Source organism: Chaetomium globosum, genomic scaffold (assembly GCF_000143365.1).
Source record: "Chaetomium globosum CBS 148.51 scaffold_3 genomic scaffold, whole genome shotgun sequence".
Classification (NCBI taxonomy): domain Eukaryota; kingdom Fungi; phylum Ascomycota; class Sordariomycetes; order Sordariales; family Chaetomiaceae; genus Chaetomium; species Chaetomium globosum.
This window is the reverse complement of record NT_165978.1, coordinates 809,861-828,984: the sequence shown is the minus strand read 5'-3', so window position 1 is coordinate 828,984 and position 19,124 is coordinate 809,861. Positions and strand designations below refer to the sequence as shown.

Genomic DNA, 19,124 nt, shown 5'->3' with positions numbered 1-19,124 from the left:
GCTGTTAGTGGGCTCCCAGTCGAGAGCAGAAATTAAATCTGATTGGCCTTGTTACCCCAAAGCAGGAGGCGGTGTGGGTCGGGAGATGCATCCAGCCAGAATGTGGCTGATGCAATTGTGAACAACCTGGTGACCAGCAGAGGCGCTTGGGCCAACAGCTGCCAGGTTTTCGGGCTAAGGTGGGGAGTGAAGCTGGGCCGGGGACAAGCAAACAACCTTACAGAAGGGAGCGACCCAGAAAGCACTTCACTCGCTCGTCGCCTCCAACAACAACCAACCAACCCAAACAAGCGCAGGAGAGTGCAAGTTGCGCCAGTAACATCTCACTGATCTGCCGGTTTTTTTTTCTGCTTTGTGCGCGTCGGAAAGCGACTTATTTTTCGCAATTCTCGGCGCTCGTCAAAGTGAACGGATTTATCTGCATCCAGTCGAGAACTAAACTACCTAGTTAAGGCGATCGCGCACACGCGCCTCTCGGCACCAGGCCCCAGCAGGTGCCGATTTCCCCTCCAGGCTTTGCTGCTACGACTTTCCGGGACCCGCGCTGCACAGTGTTTCCCACTGGCTGTTCCGACAATATCACCAATCACCATGGATCCCTCAGGTGCTACCGGAGGCCCTTCACAGACCCAGCCACGCTCTCGCAAGCGCGGTCGCCAGACCCGCGTGTCGGAAGCTGGAAATGCGACGGCTTCTGCCCCGCTGGCCCCCGTCCCACAGGTGCCCCAGGGCTGGGGTCCCGCCACTGTGACAAATGGTCACCATGGTCAGACCGTGCGTGCGCCCGTCGACACCGTGCCCACTCAACAACAGCCTACCTTTCCTTCGCAGCAGCTTGATAGATCGCATCAGGTCGCAGAGCCCGAGGGATTGATGAACGGCTATAGCGCCAACCCGCAGCACACACAGTATCCCGACCCGCAGCCCACGCTCGCGCCAGCACCGCAGCCTGACACGTCGGGCCTGACCGGTCTGAGCGAACTTGCTGGCGACCATCATCACCAACAACACGCGCAGCACGGCCAGCACGGCCAGCAGCACCATCAGACTCAGCATCAGCAGCTTCAACAGCAGCAACAGCAGCAGCAACAGCAGCAGCGCGCCGCCGCTGCCGCTGCCAATAAGCCTGATCGCATCATTTTCCAGCACCAGTACGGTGCTCCTCATCCCACTAGCAACTCGTCCCCGACCTCCGTGGCGAACCCGTCTTCTGCATCGGCTAGCTACAACAACATCTCGTCGTGGCCTGTGTCCGACGCCAACCAGGCGCCGCAGCCGCAGCCTTCTGCGCCCTCGTCCGCTTCGATGCCTCCGCAATCGCCCGCGCTGGGCTCCTCCGCCGGCCTAGCTCCGCCGCCGGAGGGGATCTACCGCACCTTTGACGACCTCCTCTCGTCGGTACAACGCACTGCCAAAGAGCAGGGCTACAGCATTGTCAAGCTTCGGGCCAGTAACTATCGTGATAGCAAACCCACGCGCTACGATCTTGTATGCGACCGCGGCGGTGTTAAGTACAGCAGCACTGCCAAGAAGCGCAACCCCAGCACCCGCAAGGTCGATTGTCCATGGCGCGCAAAGGCCGTGTGTGAGGTGAACCTCGGACATCAGTGGCGCTTTGTCGTGCAAGAACCCCGCCATAACCACGAGGCCCGCGTCCCCGCCGCCGTGCCGGGTCAAGAAAACACGCCTGTCGCACAGAGCCTCAGGAGCTTGACCAACAAGGTCGACCGTATGGCCCATGAGGTCGCGCAGGGCATGAATCGGCTCGAGAGCGTGATCGTGTCGCGCTTAGACAACATTGAGAAGCGGCTCGAGGCCCTCGAAGGCGGCCGGTCGGCCATGCTCGGCGGCAACGGTGTGCCTCAGATGGGCGCCCCGAGCATGCCTCCTGCCAACATGGGCGGCAACAGCCTTGGCAACAACTCGTTAACGAACGGTGGCATGCAACCTCTCGTGGACGGCCGGCTAGGCGGTGTCGAGAGCCGCCTCGGTCAGATGGAGCCGCGCAGCTTGGATGGCCTGCAGATGATGGATGACGACACGAGGGGTCTATCGATGATGGTCAACTCGTAGTCCGAGAAGGTTTGCCGAGGCAGCTATTCGGACATTTATAAGCCTCGATTCCGGGACCCAACAACATGCCAGCTGTTAGGGTCCTCTGAGGGTTCCGCATATCCGAACCCAAGCTCGACCAACTGAACCCGATCTTTCATATCCTGTTGTTCGCCGGGGCCATATTCCCTCTTCTACTGGAACGGGACGACCTAGCGATCAAGCGGGATAATTCATGGGCGCCCATTTTATGGACGCCAAAAAAAAAACGGCATGAGATCTGAAATCCGGATCATCAGGACAGGGTTGGCCTTCCCTTTTTTAAAGGCCGTCGGCAGCAGAGAGACCGGGATTACGGTTTCTCATTCTAGCCCTTTCTTATTTCTCAATTACTGTATATGTACTCAATCCTCCTCGGCGTTTCTGGGATTGGGACAAAGTGCGCAAAGTGTGTAGATATTTCCCTGCCGGCGTTTAGCCCGGCTTCTGACTCAGGTCTTCCTTGCTTCGGCCTTTTCACTTTCTCTCTTTTGTTTTCTCTTCACTTCCGCCTCGGATGGAGCAGAGGCGGACGGGCATTCCATGGTCACCCATACAGAGTGGGCAATAAGGACAACTCGGGCGGAAGGCAGAATGGGCTCACTCGGCGTTTTCCAGCTTGGGAGAATTGGTCAACCGGGGCAAAGTTGGGACACAGGCGTGTTTTGTTTCGCTCTGGGCGTTCACATATCCCCGCACCACCAAAGGTTCTTAACTCTGCCTTTTCTTGTCTGCCGGGCCATGCACCGGCCTAGATATATACCACAACTGGGAGTGTGTTGCTGCTCACAGATTACATGGGCGAGAAGGATTCCGAAGATGGAGACGAGAAAAAAGGAGCCCTGTGGTTTGGGGGCGTCTTTCTCTTCTCTTTGTTGGGTGTATATGACAGATCAACTCAAAACTGTCTGATGGCATTCTTACTGTGGTGATGTACATACCATGTTAGACCAAGACTGAAAGCGATCCTGGTTCCCACATTGTGATTACGATCAGTGAGCTGTTAATGGAATGTGACGAGATCAATATTATCAAGGCACTCTTAAGATTTTGCTTGTTTTGGTGGGGGAGGGAGCTTCTCTTAGAGTGAGGAAGAGGAATGAACATTATCACCAATCCCCACCGTACATTCCAATCCACATGTCGTGTTTGACACATTACGCACTGGGCGGTGGATCCTCAGCTCCTTGCAAGAGAAATGAAAAGGGACATACACGGTGTGTGACGAACTGTGCGAGTATGCAAGAGCTCACTTGGAACGCGGCTGGAGCGCGGCTAATACCAGGACGTGAATGGTGGCCTAGGCATTGGGCATGTGTGTGAAGGATTGATTATCAAACTCCTACACATCTTCGTGACATCTTCCACGGCAACAAACAAGCCAGTTTAAATCTAGAACTCTCTCTCTTTTTTTGATTCCTCCAACGCCGCCACAGGCGCAATAAGGAAAAGAAACATAAATAGATATGCTGTGACAAAAAAAAAAAAGCAAGGGGAATACAGATATATTATCAACGCAGCCTCGTAATCAGGGGCAGGCCCTTCGGAGGCGCGATTAGACCAAAAGCCAAGTTCAACGCCGCTCTCCGTGGGCATCCGGGTAGTATGCAAAAAATACCATATGCAAAAAAATGACGTCCAGAGAAAACTGTTGTCGAGAAGGCCGAATTGAAACAACAAGCGGGCCTAGCGACAGTCCAGGGTGGTAGATGTAAAGGATATCGTGATCGTTTATGACGAGAGGTTGTGGGTGTTGGTATTGTTGCGGGCGTCCATCATTACTTCGTAGCCAAATGCCAGGCGCTGGTGCGGTCGGCGTGGGGTATAAAACAGTAAGCGCATGCTCCATTTGCCGGCACCCGTTATATTTCCTGAATCCAAACCTAGAAACTCTGTCAGTATGCTTCTAATACATCCAATTTGATGATTCAAGACTCACCTCCATCTTTCCCGTCTCCGTCCTCTGCTTTCTCGCGACTTGTTTGACGCCCATCATGACCATGTCGAGGTCATCCTGGTCACCCATCGTGATCATGTCCTCGGGTGAATCATCATCTCTGACTTTGATCTTAAATCTGCGGCGTAGGCCAAATTTGTCCTGGATCCGCTCAACGAGATCCGGGAATTCGATGGCGGGGCCAACCACGATATAGCGCACGTCGTCGGCGTGCACCTTGACACGGATGGTGCGGAGAGCGTCCCGTCTCGACGAACCCCTCTTCGACCCACCCGACACAACCGAGCCCGGTCCCGGCCGACGGTTCGACACCATTTCAAACTCGCCTTCATCAAACGAAGCGTCGTCGTAGTCGGAGCCGTCCTCGTCCTCTTCCTCAATATATCGTTCTCGAGTCCGGCCGCCGCCGCCCCTTTGCGACCTGCTAGCCCGGGAGCCGCCACCGTCGCCGTACATGTCGTAGACGTCGTCCGGGTAAGCGTCCTCTTCCTCGTCCCTCCTTCGGCGCGGCGGTGGGTCGCGCTGGGAGAAGCCGCGAGATGGCGCAGCCGAAGCAGAGCGTGTCGGCCGTGGCCGCCCATCCTCAGGTGACGTTTTATCGTAGCGCTCGTTGGACCGGACTTTCTCCAGATTTAGTCTGCTCGGGATAGGCTTGGGCCCATTTCGTACCGACTGCCCGCGGCTCATGGGCGCAGGCTTGTCATTCTCGGGAGGTGGCGTTGGGGGGAAGACGTTGCGGCTACCTGGCGGCTCGGATTGTTGTCTCCTGCTCTGGAGACCAGGCTTGACGAGATTGCTCGCAGCAAAGGAGAGGGATTCAGCTGGCCTGTCATCTTTGGCCTCAACGGTAATCTTGCTTAAGGTCAGTAAAGATGAATTGAAAGGGGGCTAGTTCAGCAACTTACCGCTTTGTTTAGCTCAGTGCCAGAAAAGCCCGTGAAGGCATTGTTGCGATCTGAAGCAGCTACCAACCGTGCCTTCCCGAGGTAGTCCTTCTGTTGCAAGTTACGCACCTTGGCCTCGTTTGGCCTGTAGACGACGCCCACGGGGATTGAGAAGACGGTGTAGTCCTAGAGAGAAAAATGTCAGTGGTGGACCCAAGCGCTGCCGCATATTGGGTAACGCATACCTTGGCCTTAGCCCTGATCGCATCATCAATCACGTTGTGGTCCTCCACCACCTTCTCCTTCATCGCATACTCCAAATCCTGCATACCGGCTTCCATCTGCTCCAGGTAGATGTAACACAGACCACGGTTGAACAGGACCTCGCATGAGTAGAGCTTGAAGAGCAGCCCTAGCTGCGAATAGTCGATCAATGAATTGCCACGGAGGTAGAGGAGCGTGTCGTTGAAATTGGCTAATGCTTCTTCGAAATCGCCGATTAGAAAGTTGGAAACTCCTTGTTGGAAGTACGCTACGGCGAGGTACTGATCGAGCTTGAGGGCACGTTGATAGCACTCGACCTGTGCCAGCATTATCAGTATAATTAGGCGCATAGGGGAGCAGGGGCGCGGTTCTTACTGCTTGCTCGTGCTGTCCAAGGGTGGCATTGATGACGCCCATGTTGAACAGAATCTTGGAGGTGTCCGAGACCTTGTCAAACGACGCGAGCGCCTCGTCGAACTCATTGTTGTCGTAGAATTTCAGGGCCTCGACCCATGTCTCGATTTCCTGTTACGGGTAAGTGTAAGTCAGTCATTGTGTCTTGGTTAGGTTGTTTGCCAGTGTGCCGATCGAAGTGGAGTCTGCAGAGGTTCTTCTCACCTGTTTTAGCGACATGCTTTCTCAAGTGCTGCAGTTGCAAAGGCTGTCGAAGCCAGGCAGTTTTGCGGCCCTTGGAAGAGCAAAAGGTCACGAGGGGATTCCCGTTCGGCCACCAGCTGCAAATTCTCTGGGCGGTTTAGGTAGGTGTGTGTCGGATAGCTGGACGTGCGTTGAGGGGTCGGGTGGCTTTAAGTGTGTTAAGGGGAATTTGGGCCGGCAAAGCGGCGTGGCAGGGGTCTGTCTGCGCTAATGTCGTCTGGGCGGGCGGCAACAAGGGGGCTGGCTCTTCGAGTCAGCGATGGTGGTGGGCTGCTGGGTGCGTATGGGAAACGGCTCGAATTTCCCCGCTCTTTTTAGATGCCCAATTGCAGTCGACTTCTTGCTCTCCGTCGACGAAAATACAATGGGCCAAGGCTCGGTCGGTTAATGGATAAGTCGATAGCAAGTTCGCGAACGCTCGTCGTGTAATTAGTGCCAGCTTGGCAGACGGTGTCGGCCGCGATAGTTTCGGTTGCGTCTGTCCGTCCGAGATATCCGTACTGTCCTGCAGCGGGCGTTCCCGACAGTGCTGCTTCCTTTCTCTTGTCCCTTTGTGTCCCTGACGATCCTCTCAATTAAAGTCGGTAGTCGGCGCAGCTCTGCTGGGCCCTCTGCAGCCAACAGCACCTCTTGCAGCGTATGGGAGCCGAGTCAGACTCCTCGGTATTATTAGCGTCCGGTGATTGCCGGGCGATGGTTACTTTGATGTCCTAGTTCTCCCAGACTGGCGGAAAAGAATGGCCGGAGGTCGGTTCGGAAGGAAAGAAAAAAAAAAAAAGTTGGGTATATGGAGAAAGCCGTTACGGCGGGAGCAAGGAGGAGAAGAGTGTCACGAAGATTAGGTATGCGAGATGGAACACCGAGAGACATGGAAGAAACGGGATGGGCCTCTCTCAAGTGGCCGAGCCCAGCATACCGAAGCGAGGATTACAGCTCAGGGCCCGTTTGGAGACGGCCGGACTGGGGGAGATGATCATGCAGGGCACACCGGGGACACTGGGCCTGCCACGCCCAGGTGGATTCGCCAGGCCTGGAAGAAGGGCCATCACTGCGAAAGCGTTGTTCAAAAGCCTTCTGTTACAGCCGACAGGGGGCATTCCTTGCCAGAATGGGAGCATTGGGCTGGTACGGGCGGGGCAGAAAAAAAAAACCCGAAACCCTTAAAAAGCGGGGCTTGAGAGGAAAGTCTGCGCGCCCTGTCGCCCTTTGCGACTACTTCACTCGATGAGACTTCTTCATGGCTAACGACAAGAAAAGGTGATGGCAATGGGCTAACTAAGTACGATCGGATGTTCGTGGTTGAGATCGAACCATTTTTCTTACCACCAAGCTTTGTTCTGGAAGGGAGTTCGGCACGGACATGGAGGCATGGCGCAAAGATCGAACGGTCCCATGTCAACCGCTGCCGGATCGACGCGAGACGGAACTGCGCCTTTCTTCGGCCATGTGCTGGACGCCATGCGTGCCGGTCATGGCAGCTGCACCTAAGGATTGCATCACAGCATGCATGGTAGACCCGCCGAGGTAGGTTCGTTTGAAGAAGAAAAGGTATTTTTGTACAGAAGTACAGGTTAGTTGATCCGAATGTGGGCTTCACAGAAATCTGCCAGTAGCTGCCCGTTGTCTTCCCACATTCTCTCAAAGAACGAACTGAGCCGGTCGTCCCGCATGATCTCCTGCCTGCCACAAGAAGCTCTTGGCCCACCGCAGGTAGGGTCTTGGCTCCGCGAGAGGCTGTCAATGAGACTCGGGGGTCAATGCGAACCCATCCACTTGTCACAGGTCTCATGGCACCCTTGCGAATCAGAGGCCTGCGCTCCTCATGCACCAAGCGTTTCCAAGACAGCTGGGTGGCCCCTCATTGGACCAGGGGGCCCGGCCGCTTTAGCCCCTGCGTTGCAGGGCGGCTACGAATCTCAACGTCGACCACCAGTCAACCGCCTTCATCAACCGCGAACTACGAAGTACGGAGCACGAAGATGTCGCGGTTTACGAATATGGTGCGGCTGGCCGCCACCGAGTTTCGATTCCGATCTGATGATCTTCACCATTTCCTATCCCCCGGCTCTACGTCTCCCGGCAACACCACAGCGAGCAACCAACACCAACGGGTGCATTCCGGTGGATTAGGAGGCTGGGGCTTCTGAGGTATTCTTTGGGGCCGTCAGTTGCTGGCAACACAAATAACCGGCGCTAATTTGACAGAAGCTCGGCCGCTCTATCATGAGTCGAGCGAAGGAGCCTCGCCGCCAATGTAACGGCACCGGTCTGTGATAGTGATGCAGTTGATTGATTGCCTGCACTCTGTGTCACGTCATCACACTTCTATTCCTGGAGTCGAATGCTCGGGTCCTGATTGAACTAAAAAGAGGAGATTCATCAATAGCACTACCGAATCCATATCCGTCCCAAGCCCTTGGTTTCCACGCCATGTGGGATGGCGTTGCAGTCCGCCGCGCTAGCGAGCAGGCGCTAACGGAAAACGGCCGCTGTCCAAACCGAGATCTTGATCGATCCATCAGGCCTGTTTCGGACTTCAGTTGACTTCACCAGATGGTTTGTTGGGCCATGAACAAAAGAGTTCACGACTCCCCAGTCATCGAAAGTATTTCCCAGTTCCCCGCTCAAAAGGTCTAGGCCCTTCTTCTGGTTGCACCTGGTGGGTCTTAGCCGGATGCCCAGAATCTGACGAAACTCGCTTCATCAACCCAGCCTCCTTTCGATTCTCAGAGCTTCGATGGATTCAATATTCAATCTTTTACCATGTGAAGAGCTTACCAAACTTGCTACCACGAAACCCTTAGATGCAACCAAAACCCCCAAGGTAGATTGAAAGTTGCGTTTCGGCCGCCGCATTGGGTATGGCGAACAAAATTGCTTCTCTCAAACCTATCCTTGGTTTGAACTTGATACACAATTGCTCCCAACACAATGTGTGGGGACGGAACTCTTCTTTTCCGTCCCATCTCGCACCCTGGCTTTAGCTCGAGACGCTCCCGTTGTGCTTCGCGAAAGCACAGAGTGGGGGCGTTCCCAGCATTCGACAGCATGTTTCCCCCCCTGCATATTTTTTTGTTCGAGAGGCCAACCGAACGCCACTTGGTTTTGACCGCCTCCGGGGTATTGCCCGACGGGTCTAGCTTGGATGGAAAGGGGAAGAGAAGAAAAAGGTGGGTGCTCATCAACCGGTTGGTATTGGTGAGTGTCTTTGACTATCTCTCGGTTGCCTAGACTGTGTACCTTCGAAACAAGCACGTCGGCGCTATCCCGTGATCATCTCGAGCGGCATGCCCAAGTCTGGGTGATCCTGCTGCACCACCCCAAACCTTTACGACTGCCGCAATACGACCGTAGCCCAGACGATCTAACCTGGGAAACCCCCACGGGCTAGACTGCGCTTCGATGAAGTCGCCCAAGTACTTGAAACAACTCATCACAACATACCCTTGGACACCTCATCCTTCCTCTCCTGCCATAGCGTCTTTCCCGTGCAGGAGCACACGGTTTTGTCGTTGTCCCAAACCCCGGCGCTCCGGGCGATGACGCCTACCACAGTGTCTTCCTCGTTCGAAAGCGGGGCTCCGTCGCTCTCGTCGTGACGTGAGACCACCAGCGCATGGCCGATAACCTCCCACACCTGGAAGGGGTGATTGATAAACGTATTCCCGTACCCATTCGGCCCAATCTCCACGGTCCCCAGGACTCCGCGGGGAGGGCCACCCTCCTTGCTCTGCGCTGACCAGACGGGCCCTGCTGACGACGCGCCATCCTTGAGGTTTCCGTACTCCCGGATGGTAGCGCGATACGTCCCCGGTGGCACTCCGCGGACAGTCAGGTCGACCAGGGTCTCGGTTGGGCTGACCTGCACCATCCTCACCAAGCCCCTGACTAACCTCTCGTTCACCCAGCTCTCGCCGGGGACTCCGGCAGGCGTCACCTCCGCGTCTGGCTTGTGATGGTATGTCTCGAGAATGCTGACCGCGGCGCCTGTGTGGTAGGAAACAGGAAACAGAACGAATCAGCAAATGTTCTAGGAAGATTTGAGGATCGGCCTTGGCTGTATTATCCAAGGGTGCGGCCACACCAAAACATATGAAAAAGGGGCCAGGCTGGTATAGCACTGCACTTACTGTTTGAAGTACCTGACCCTCGTAAGATGGCGTCTTTCCCAGTGGCCTGAATGGCATCAACGATGGCGGAAGGTGCCGCTATAGAGATGCTAGGTCAGCCACACCATACGATGAAGTTGAACAATGGTGGCACGATCATACGAACCTGTCCCCTCGATTGATACCAACTGATCCTTGACATTCGCTTCCACTTTGGTGATGCCTGGCAGTTTGTGCAGGGCGCTCGAGATGTCCTTGGCGCAGCCCTCACAGGTCATGGGCACGGCGAAGAGGGTCTGGTTCGGGTTTCATCAGTCCATGTTTGGTAACCTTTTGCTGGGTCGTGCCAAGGGAAAGGGAAGGCATCAAAAGGGGGTATGAAACAGCAAAGGGGGTTTGTCAGGAAGAGTATGAAAGAAAAGACATATTCCCCAATGAGAACCAAGTTGGGGTTTGACTCACCTGAAAAGGGGTAATGACAGCCATCTTGCCGGTATTGTTGTTATTAAGGAGTAATTGGAGTCGGCGTTGTTCCTGAGTTCCTTGTCGCCCCCACGAGTATGCGCCAACAGATGCGACGAAGATCAATCCGGATATTGCGAGGATGGGACGAATATGAATGGGACCACGATACATAAGGGTCCAATACCCGAAAGGGCCGAGTTCGGATCTCAAGAGAGCTCGTGAGAGACCGGAGAGCTACGGTGCAAGGCTGTGAGGGCAGGGGAGTCTAGTGGGCAGATATACAGGGCTCTAGTATTGTAGTATGAAAAGAGACCCCATCCATAGTATTTGTATCCCCCATTTAGTCAAAACTCCGACATTCAAGAAACTTGCAAGTTTGCGACTGCTTTGAAATCCGGCTCACCGCGGGGCAGGCGGCAGGCAGCGGGCCTGGGTTTTGCCAAGCTAAGGGTTGGTGGGTCCCTTGCAGATGCGGCGCGGTCGGGAGCCATGTGGCGCGTGCGTGAGGCGCCCCCGCCGATTTTTCCAAACTCCCGGGCTTGGCTCTATCAAGCCATCGCGACATCGACCGCCAGCTCGCTCCGCCAATTGCCCGCCGTAAATGATCCGCTGCCGCATTCGCTGCACCTAATTCGAGCATTAGATTGCGGCGACTGCGTCTTGTCGATGAGGGACTAGTTCCCAGGGGCTTTGCTCGTCTTCTTCACCCTCCAACTTCCCCTTCACCACCACCAACATGTCACAAACCGTCGGAGCTGTAAGCAAGCCCCTCCCCCACAACCCCCCGGCCGAACCCCTTGCCCTTCCCTAGGTATCTACCCTTCCTTTCTCTAATCACTAACCGTTAATTTCCCTTTCTCCAGACCAGACTCGCCTACTCAAGGGTATGGCACCACATCTCGGCGTCAACACCGCACCCGACGCTGAGCACGATCAAGGCGCCGGCCGAGGCCGTGACCCCGCCCTCGCTGGGCCGGCTGGCGTCGCGGATCGCGACGATCCTCATGGGCAAGCACAAGCCGATCTGGGATCCGTCGACCGACTGCGGCGACTACGTGGTGGTGACCAACTGCGCGGCGCTGTACACGACGGGCCAGAAGAAGTACCGCAAGACCTACTACCGCCACAACACCCGCCCGGGATCGCTCCGCACCGTCACCATGGACGTCTTGATGGACAAATTTGGCGGCTCCGAGGTGCTGCGCAAGGCCGTCAGTGGCATGCTGCCCAAGAACAGGCTGCGGGACAAGCGGCTGGCGCGGTTGAAAGCGTTCGAGGGCGATGCCCACCCGTACAAGGAGAACTTGGTACGGTTTGGTGGGAAGGTTGTGGGGACTTCGGGGTGGGAGGATGTGGTTAAGGCTGTGAGGGCGGCGGATGCTGCGAGGTTATAGGGTTACTGGGAATGGCGGCGGGATGGGCGTGTGTACGAGGCCATTTTGACTCGACCATCGAGTCTTATGTGTATTAACAATACATTGATGTATACCATGGAATCCTTGTTATTGAAGAGCCATTTTTTGGTTTGATATGCAACTCAATGTCAATTCGCTACGCTCGTGCTAGCCGCACTATACAGCACGAAGATGCTAATCGAGAGCACGCCAGTGTCTCTCGTGCCGAAGATGGCAAGTAAATATCGCCCTGTTCCAGTGCTATGCTCCCTCTTCACCTGTGTGCTAGGGTCGCAACATCACGGAATACCTCGCACTTGATCAAGCCGTTGGGCCCAGACTGGGGTGCGTACACCTCGGCGTCCTTGCCCGTATTCTTTATGCCCTTGTGCCAGCTCAGGTCTGCGTCGAGGTAGATCAGTTTAGAGTCATTAAAGCACGCGAGGTTAGGAGAGGTACTGACCAATCTCAAAGTAGTGCTTGTTCGGCAGCGCGAAGCCGGCCTTGTCAACCTCGGGCACGGCCTCCAAAATCTGCTCGCACATCTTGTACATAGTATTCTGCACCGAAGCGCTCTCGTCAATAGCAAATGTCTTCATTATGATGCCCCGCGCGCTCTCCCACGCCTTGTCGAAGCGCTCCGCCCCCTGCTGCACGGCCGCGGCGTTCGGGAAGCGCTTCCACGCCCAGCTGCAGTCGATGTCGGTCGACAGGATGCGGTCCCACGTCTCGGGCAGGGTGGTGAACTCGTCCCGCACGAACCCGTGGAAGCCCGACCCCGTGCTCTTGAGCACCGACAAGCCCGCGATGCTGCTATTGAGGTCGATCCCCGCCCCGCGCGCCACCGTAGCCTTGACGTTCCGGGTCTCCTGCCCGTCGCGGAAGAAGCTGTGCGGGTGGGGTGCGCCGTCTATCGCCATCCGCGTCCACCGGTGCACCACGACGTCGACGTGCGCGACGGTGATGTGGGGGTATGTGTCAAGGAAGTGCTGCCCCAGATGGCTGGCGTAGACCTCTGGCGGGTTGACGGGGTGTTCCTTGGCCTTGATGTAGATTGTGTTCTTGATGGAGTCGGTGGCGACTACAACGCTATTGTCTGCCTCCGTGTATCTAAGAAGTAGTTAGTTAGATGTGCTGTATTTTGTGGCTCGGGTATCGGGAGCGCTCAGCTTACGATGTCTCGATCTTGCCCTCGAGAAGGCAGCATACTGTCATCTCCGTTACGGTGTGGACGCCGGTCTGCTCATCTCTTTGGACTTTGCAAACGCGGACATTGTCCTTTCCGTAACGGGCAGACGCAAGACCGGGCATGGCGACGGTATCCGTGGATAAGTAAACCTAGAATGTTATTTTTTTTTTAAAAAAAAAAAAAAAGAAAAAAGGTGTGTTATGATTCGAATAGCGTTTGCCGTGTTTGCTCAGGAATTAGGAGGCGAGGGAGTAGAGGCACGGGTCAGCATGAAACAGATATCAATGTTTGTTCCTTGGGGCAGGCAGTTGGCCATTTATATTCCGACCCAACGTCCGATCTCTGAAGCAGGAGGAACCCCGGACATCCAATGAGTTCACGTCCGGACGGCACCTGGCGGCTCGCCCATGGCGCGGCTTCCGGCGGAGGGGCAACGAGCCGGGATGGCAAGAAGGGGTGGAGGTGGATCACCGGAATCCGCCGACCGCCTTGTGCCAGGCCCCTCTCTATCTTCGGATCTTTCCAGCATCTACGACTTCCCGCCGCCCACGGAAATGAAATCCACTTCCTTTGAGAATCCCACTTGAAACTTGCTGCTGACTAGCAATCAAAGAGCTCTGGTCAGACGAAATCCTGCAACCGGATGAATCCATGGAGGGTCAGGGCAGTCTTGCCCATCCAATCTTCCAGATCGGTGACGTTGATAAGAGCCGGGGCAGGCAAATCCCCGAGTGCCCCACCACTATGTTGCAGGGGCACCGCCGGGCTGGGCCGAAATACTGGAAGCACAATTCTCAATAGTGTCCACCGCTCTGAGGCAGTTGTATGGAAGCATCGTACGACAGAGAGCAACCTATTTGTGACCATGTAACATTTGACAGGGACGCGATGTGAGACATGGCAAGTCCCAGGCCCTTCCCAAAGTGCCTACCACTTCCCGACCTAATTAGTTGGTAGTGTTCGTAGCAATCGTCAAATTTTGAAGAAAGAGGAGATGATAGTAATGTCGGGTAGTTAACCAATACCAATACCGACCTAGTTTAACTTAACTTGAGTTGGGTCTGTGGTGAATTTATACATTTTGTCTAGCTCAACTTATAGCCAACACGGCAGTGCTCATAATGTCACGGTTCTTTAGGTATCCCAACTCTGAACCATCTTATCCGGTGTCACCAGGGACGAGGCGGGAATGCTTGAATCAGTTGGTGGGGCGGCCGTTGCCAGGCGTTGCGCACAGGCCACCAACAGGACGGTCGCTGTCGCGATGCGATGCACCTGAGCGGTGGACCTCGAAGACAGCGCCAACCCCCACCCCACATCGATCGTCAGCACCGAACGTATACGGTACGAGATTGAGCGCGCACGCGACTCGACGGTGACCACACAATTGCGCAATGCCGGCAGAAGGGCCTCGAAATCATTGAAGAACTCGAACATTCATGCGTCAAACAAGGAGCCCGCCGGCGAATCGAATGCGAAAACCGGGAGCGCTGCGAGCGTCGAGAGGGTCAAGCGTGGAGGGCAAATGGCCGGGCCGTCCACCATGTTGAGCGCCTCGGCGACACCCACTCAGAGGTCATACACTCCCCAACCACCACAGCAGCAGCAGCAACCGCAGCAGCAGCAATCACAGCAGCCGCAGCAGCAAAACCAGCAGCCCGGGAACCCCCGACCGAGTCTGGAACGCGATGGCCTGCAGCCCCCCGTTCCTAATGGCGGTCGCAACCTCTCGGCCTCCGCCGTGAGCTTTGCATCCCGTGCCCCGTCGCTCAACCCATCGCCCATGCCCGGCAGCTTCAGCTCTGAACTCCGTAGCCAGACAAACATCTCTCGTGCCGGTTCGCGACTCGACATGTTCCCTGCGCTGGAAAAGTTGGACGAGGACGACGATGACCCGGGCCAGGAAAAGACCATCACCCACCTGCGCGAGGCCCTCGGCCGCGAGATGAAGATCAAGGAGGGGAGCGAGAACATGTTGGAAGCGCTGAACTCTAAGAAAGCGAAGCAAACCAAAGAGCAACGGCAAAGAGTCGAGGCCGAGCTGAACTCGTCCAACCTACGGATCAAGGAGTTGCGCCAGAAGATCACAGACGCACAGCGGGTAAAGGCCGCGCCCACCACACCCACGCGGACGAGGACAGAGGCCTTGTTCCCCGGCCCCAATGGCTTGCGCTCTCCCCCTAGCGCTTCTCGGAGCGGCGTCGGGTCCGATATCGACGAGCCAACCGAATCACCAACCTTTGCGCTTACCGAGATCCTGCAGGCCCTGGAAGTGGAGGGCATGACCCCAGACTACTACGTCTCCAGGGCGAACAGCTTGGTTGACCTTTTCAAGCGGCACCCCACACTCAAGTATGACTTGGTGTGGTCCGTGTTCGGCCTCCGAATGCAAGCCATGCTCCTGAGCGAGAGCCGTGAGGTGGTCGCCGCAGGGTATAGGATGATACGATATGCCATTTCGGACATCAGCTCCATCAGAAACATACGTGCTCTCAATACTGACTATCTTGTTACGTGGTAAGTGCCCCAGGCTGGCTCTCACCCTCACGAACTAATTCGAGGCAGGTCTTTGATCAAGGATCGCAAAGCCGACGTCGAACGTGAGCAGGCCCTCAAGTTTGTGCGTGCCTTCCTTGATGTCAAAGATGGTGTGCGTGAGATTTCAAGGGCTGTCGTCAGGTCGATAGCTGCGGCGGCAGAAGAGCCTGAAGAGAGGTTACGGCCAATCTGCATCGAGACCCTGGCCGAGATCCTCGTCCGTGATCCTCGCCTGCTGATTGCTTCCGGAGGGATGGCCCCTTTGCATGAAGCGTTGGCCGACGGTTCATACAAGGCATCCGAGAGCTTGACGGCAGCATTCCTCTACCTTTTGGACGCGCCGCATCGACGGCAATACCTACGTCCTGGGAACGAGCTTGAGATACTCTTCACTGCCTTCACTGACGAGTTGTCTTCCAACGAGCGGTTCCTAAAGCAGAGCGTCAAGGCCGTGACCTCGGCTCTGAGAACGTGGTCCGGGCTTATGAGTTTGTCCATGTACAATTTTCGTGCCATCAAGTCCATGATCACCAGTATGGTCGTGCAAGCCGGACCTATCCGCGAGACCATCATGGATCTCATCTTTTCCCTTCTCCGCATCAAACCCCCGGCATGGGCCACGTCATTTTTAGCCGGCCGGCGGCTCACCACATATGGTCGAGTCACGAATCTCAAGTCGGCTACTAAGGGCTCCCAAACCGAATACGAAGACGACGGGGGAGAACAAAATTTCCTGGAGCACTACACGACCCTCTTGCTTGCCGTATTTGTCAAATCCGGAGTCGTTCCGGCTCTTCTCGAACTCACCCAAACAAACGAAAGCGCGACCCTTCGGCGAAAATCGACGCTGTTGATAGGAGAGGTGTTGAAGTTGGCCAGCCGCCTGCTCCCACCCTCCTGGAGTAGTGACTTACAACTACTTCCCGATTTGTTCATCTCGGCCGCCAAACTCAAAGACGAAAGTCATTTTGCGGCCACCGGGGTCATTTACCAGATAAGCAGTGTCAGCAGAACACTGTACCGGTCGTCCCCATCGTCCTACCTCCCATCCGCGCACCACAGCATGGACCTCAACGCGCTCGACGAGCACCCGAAGGCCAACACATCAACAAACTTTGATGATGGGACGTTCAGGCAGCTTCTCCTCGAGTCAAATGTTCTCAGCAGTTCCAATTACACGAAATGGAATTGGGAGGTCATGATCAGGCTCATTGAAGGGCCCCTGACAAGTGGCAAGCGGCTTGAGGAGGCCATCAAGGCGTCCAAGTTCATAAAACGCATCATGAGCTTTTACCGGCCGTTCAAGTACAAGTTTTCGGAAATCAAGAGCTCAAGGAGCACACAAAAGTACGTCCGGACCGGGTGCGCCTTGATGCACGCCCTGCTTCAGAGCCCCGAAGGTGTCAAATACCTGTCCGACAACAAGCTGCTTCGCCAAGTTGCCGAATGCTTAGCCCAGTGCGATCCCACCAGCGGATTGACCGCACAAGACCCTATGTTCTCCAAGGACCGTCTCGCCGACACCCTTTGCGGTGGTTACTTCCCCATGCTCGGCGTCCTGACCGCAGATGTCAAGGGGTTACAGATGATGGACCGGTGGCGCATCTTCAATATGATGTACCGCATTCTCGACCTGAAGCAGCGGCCGGACCTCATCAAGTTGATGCTCTCCAATTTTGACTATTCCCTCCAGGGCCACCCACGAGTGCTTCTGTCCAAGGCTCTGACAGCCGGGACGAAAGATATTCGGATTTACGCGACAAACGCATTGAGGAGGTTTGCTACACACCCGCGGATGGGACCGCATGGCCCGGAACCCGGTGATTCAAAGTGGGCGATCCAGCTTCTTGTGACGCAGCTGTACGACCCGGAAGTTGAAGTGTGCGCCACTGCGGTCAAGATTCTTGAAAAGGCTTGCAACACAAAGAATCATCTCGAGTATATTGTCGAATGCCGGCCAGCGCTGGACCACCTAGGCGAGATAGGAGCTCCTCTTCTTCTACGCTTCCTCTCGACATCGATCGGATACCATTACCTGGATGGGCTAGACTACATTAGCAACGAGATGGACGACTGGTTCCTGGGCCGAAACGACTCGTACGTTGGTGTTATCGAAGCAAGCCTCGCGCGGTCTTTCATGGACCACCAGGACGATCACACGAACCGAATCAGCGTGTTTGACGAGCAGCAAGAGATGGAGGCCGACAACCACGTACCACCACACTTCTACCGCGAACTAACCCGGACACAAGAGGGTTGTAAACTGCTTAGCGATAAGGGCCACTTTGCCGAATTTGCCGCCACGATCCGCGAGTACGGCATGCAGTCCGACGACCACGAAATGATGGTCAAGGTGAAGGGCTGCCTCTGGGCCGTAGGCAATGTCGGCTCGATGGAGCTCGGCGCGCCCTTCCTCGAATCCTGCGACGTGGTGGAGCAGATCATCGAGATCGCCCAGAACCACGAGGTCATGAGCCTGCGCGGGACCGCCTTCTTCGTTCTCGGGCTCGTCTCCCGCTCCATCCACGGCCTCGAGATCCTCTCGGAAAACGGCTGGGACGCAAACACCAACATCCTCGGCCACTCCTTCGGCCTCTGCATCCCCACGGACCTCTCCCAGTTCTTCTCCCTCAAGCCCTGGCACCACACCCCCGTTACCGCCCTCGAGCTCCCCGATAGCCAAAAGACCGAAACCGCCAAGCTCCCCGCCGTACCATCCCGCCCGCGCTCCGAGTCGCTCATCAAAGCGCTGCAGGAGGCGGAGCAAGAAGCCGCTGTGGGCGTCGCGGCAGGACTGGCACTGTCGGACGCGCTGCCGCCGCGCGTGGAGCTCGACCCGGACCCGACCAGCCACCGCATCCTGGAGCTGGTCATCGACATGTCCAACATGGTGCTCTACCGCCGCGCGCGCAACGAGCTGATGCAAATCAAGACGCAGGGGCGCGCCGCGGGCTTCGCGCAGCCCCGCCTGTTTCGCAAAGTCATGTCGCTGCTGGAGTGTCATCACTATCGTTTGGTGGATCGGAATATGATTGTCGGGTTGTTTGAGAAGAGCGTGCTGCGGGCGGTGGTGTATGGCGAGGATGAGAGTGGTGTGAGTGGGAGTGGGGAGGGGGAGAGCAGTGATGATGGGGATGATAGTGATGATGACGAGGATGAGGACGACGATGAGGAGGAGGATGAGAGGCGGGTGGAGACGAACGTGGCGGCTAGGGGTGGGAGGGAAAGTGGGAGTGAGAGTGAAGGGGAGGAAGATGGGGAGGAGGAGGAGCAGGATGGAGAGGAAGAGGAAGAGGAAGAGGAAGAAGAGGGAGAAGGGGGCGGGGACAGTTCGGGCGATGAACAGCGTACCGAGCGGCAGAGGAGTGTGAGCGACCCGGCAGACATCAAGAGACGGGGGATGACGATGGGGCTCGGCCGGTAGCGGGTCACGGCGTCGTGATATACTTTCTATTTCTGCTATAAACGAAGGCGGAGCGGGAGATGAGTTGCGGAGCGAGACACAGAACGGCGTCGGTTGAATTTCTGCAAAAGTAGGGGGGCGTGGCGGTCATGGATGGTTATGGCGGACTTGCA

At 56.1% G+C, this 19,124-nt stretch overlaps 7 protein-coding genes across 7 annotated transcripts; 4 read left to right on the top strand and 3 right to left on the bottom strand.

The window, feature by feature from the left end:
- Window positions 1-591: 591 nt before the first annotated feature.
- Window positions 592-2,073, top strand: CHGG_05553 (uncharacterized protein; the record flags this gene model as incomplete). Its single annotated transcript, XM_001221647.1, has 1 exon — window positions 592-2,073. One exon carries the CDS (start codon window positions 592-594, stop codon window positions 2,071-2,073), a length of 1,482 nt encoding a protein of 493 aa, XP_001221648.1.
- Window positions 2,074-3,953: 1,880 nt separating this feature from the next.
- Window positions 3,954-5,829, bottom strand: CHGG_05552 (uncharacterized protein; the record flags this gene model as incomplete). The annotated part of the gene is made up of 6 exons (XM_001221646.1): window positions 3,954-3,974; window positions 4,031-4,900; window positions 4,954-5,118; window positions 5,178-5,513; window positions 5,572-5,721; window positions 5,815-5,829. 6 exons carry the CDS (start codon window positions 5,827-5,829, stop codon window positions 3,954-3,956), a joined length of 1,557 nt encoding a protein of 518 aa, XP_001221647.1.
- A 1,527-nt stretch (window positions 5,830-7,356) lies between these two features.
- On the top strand, window positions 7,357-8,000 carry CHGG_05551 (uncharacterized protein; the record flags this gene model as incomplete). The annotated part of the gene is made up of 2 exons (XM_001221645.1): window positions 7,357-7,423; window positions 7,636-8,000. 2 exons carry the CDS (start codon window positions 7,357-7,359, stop codon window positions 7,998-8,000), a joined length of 432 nt encoding a protein of 143 aa, XP_001221646.1.
- A 1,080-nt stretch (window positions 8,001-9,080) lies between these two features.
- CHGG_05550 (uncharacterized protein) lies at window positions 9,081-10,448 on the bottom strand (the record flags this gene model as incomplete). Its single annotated transcript, XM_001221644.1, has 5 exons — window positions 9,081-9,250; window positions 9,454-9,840; window positions 9,984-10,061; window positions 10,129-10,258; window positions 10,425-10,448. 5 exons carry the CDS (start codon window positions 10,446-10,448, stop codon window positions 9,081-9,083), a joined length of 789 nt encoding a protein of 262 aa, XP_001221645.1.
- A 715-nt stretch (window positions 10,449-11,163) lies between these two features.
- Window positions 11,164-11,821, top strand: CHGG_05549 (mitochondrial 54S ribosomal protein YmL23; the record flags this gene model as incomplete). Its single annotated transcript, XM_001221643.1, has 2 exons — window positions 11,164-11,184; window positions 11,291-11,821. 2 exons carry the CDS (start codon window positions 11,164-11,166, stop codon window positions 11,819-11,821), a joined length of 552 nt encoding a protein of 183 aa, XP_001221644.1.
- Window positions 11,822-12,095: 274 nt separating this feature from the next.
- Window positions 12,096-13,132, bottom strand: CHGG_05548 (uncharacterized protein; the record flags this gene model as incomplete). Its single annotated transcript, XM_001221642.1, has 3 exons — window positions 12,096-12,223; window positions 12,285-12,931; window positions 12,996-13,132. The coding sequence occupies 3 exons, from the start codon at window positions 13,130-13,132 to the stop codon at window positions 12,096-12,098; spliced, it is 912 nt and encodes a 303-aa protein (XP_001221643.1).
- A 999-nt stretch (window positions 13,133-14,131) lies between these two features.
- CHGG_05547 (uncharacterized protein) lies at window positions 14,132-18,972 on the top strand (the record flags this gene model as incomplete). The annotated part of the gene is made up of 3 exons (XM_001221641.1): window positions 14,132-14,148; window positions 14,310-15,527; window positions 15,678-18,972. The coding sequence occupies 3 exons, from the start codon at window positions 14,132-14,134 to the stop codon at window positions 18,970-18,972; spliced, it is 4,530 nt and encodes a 1,509-aa protein (XP_001221642.1).
- Between the last annotated feature and the right edge of the window lie 152 nt (window positions 18,973-19,124).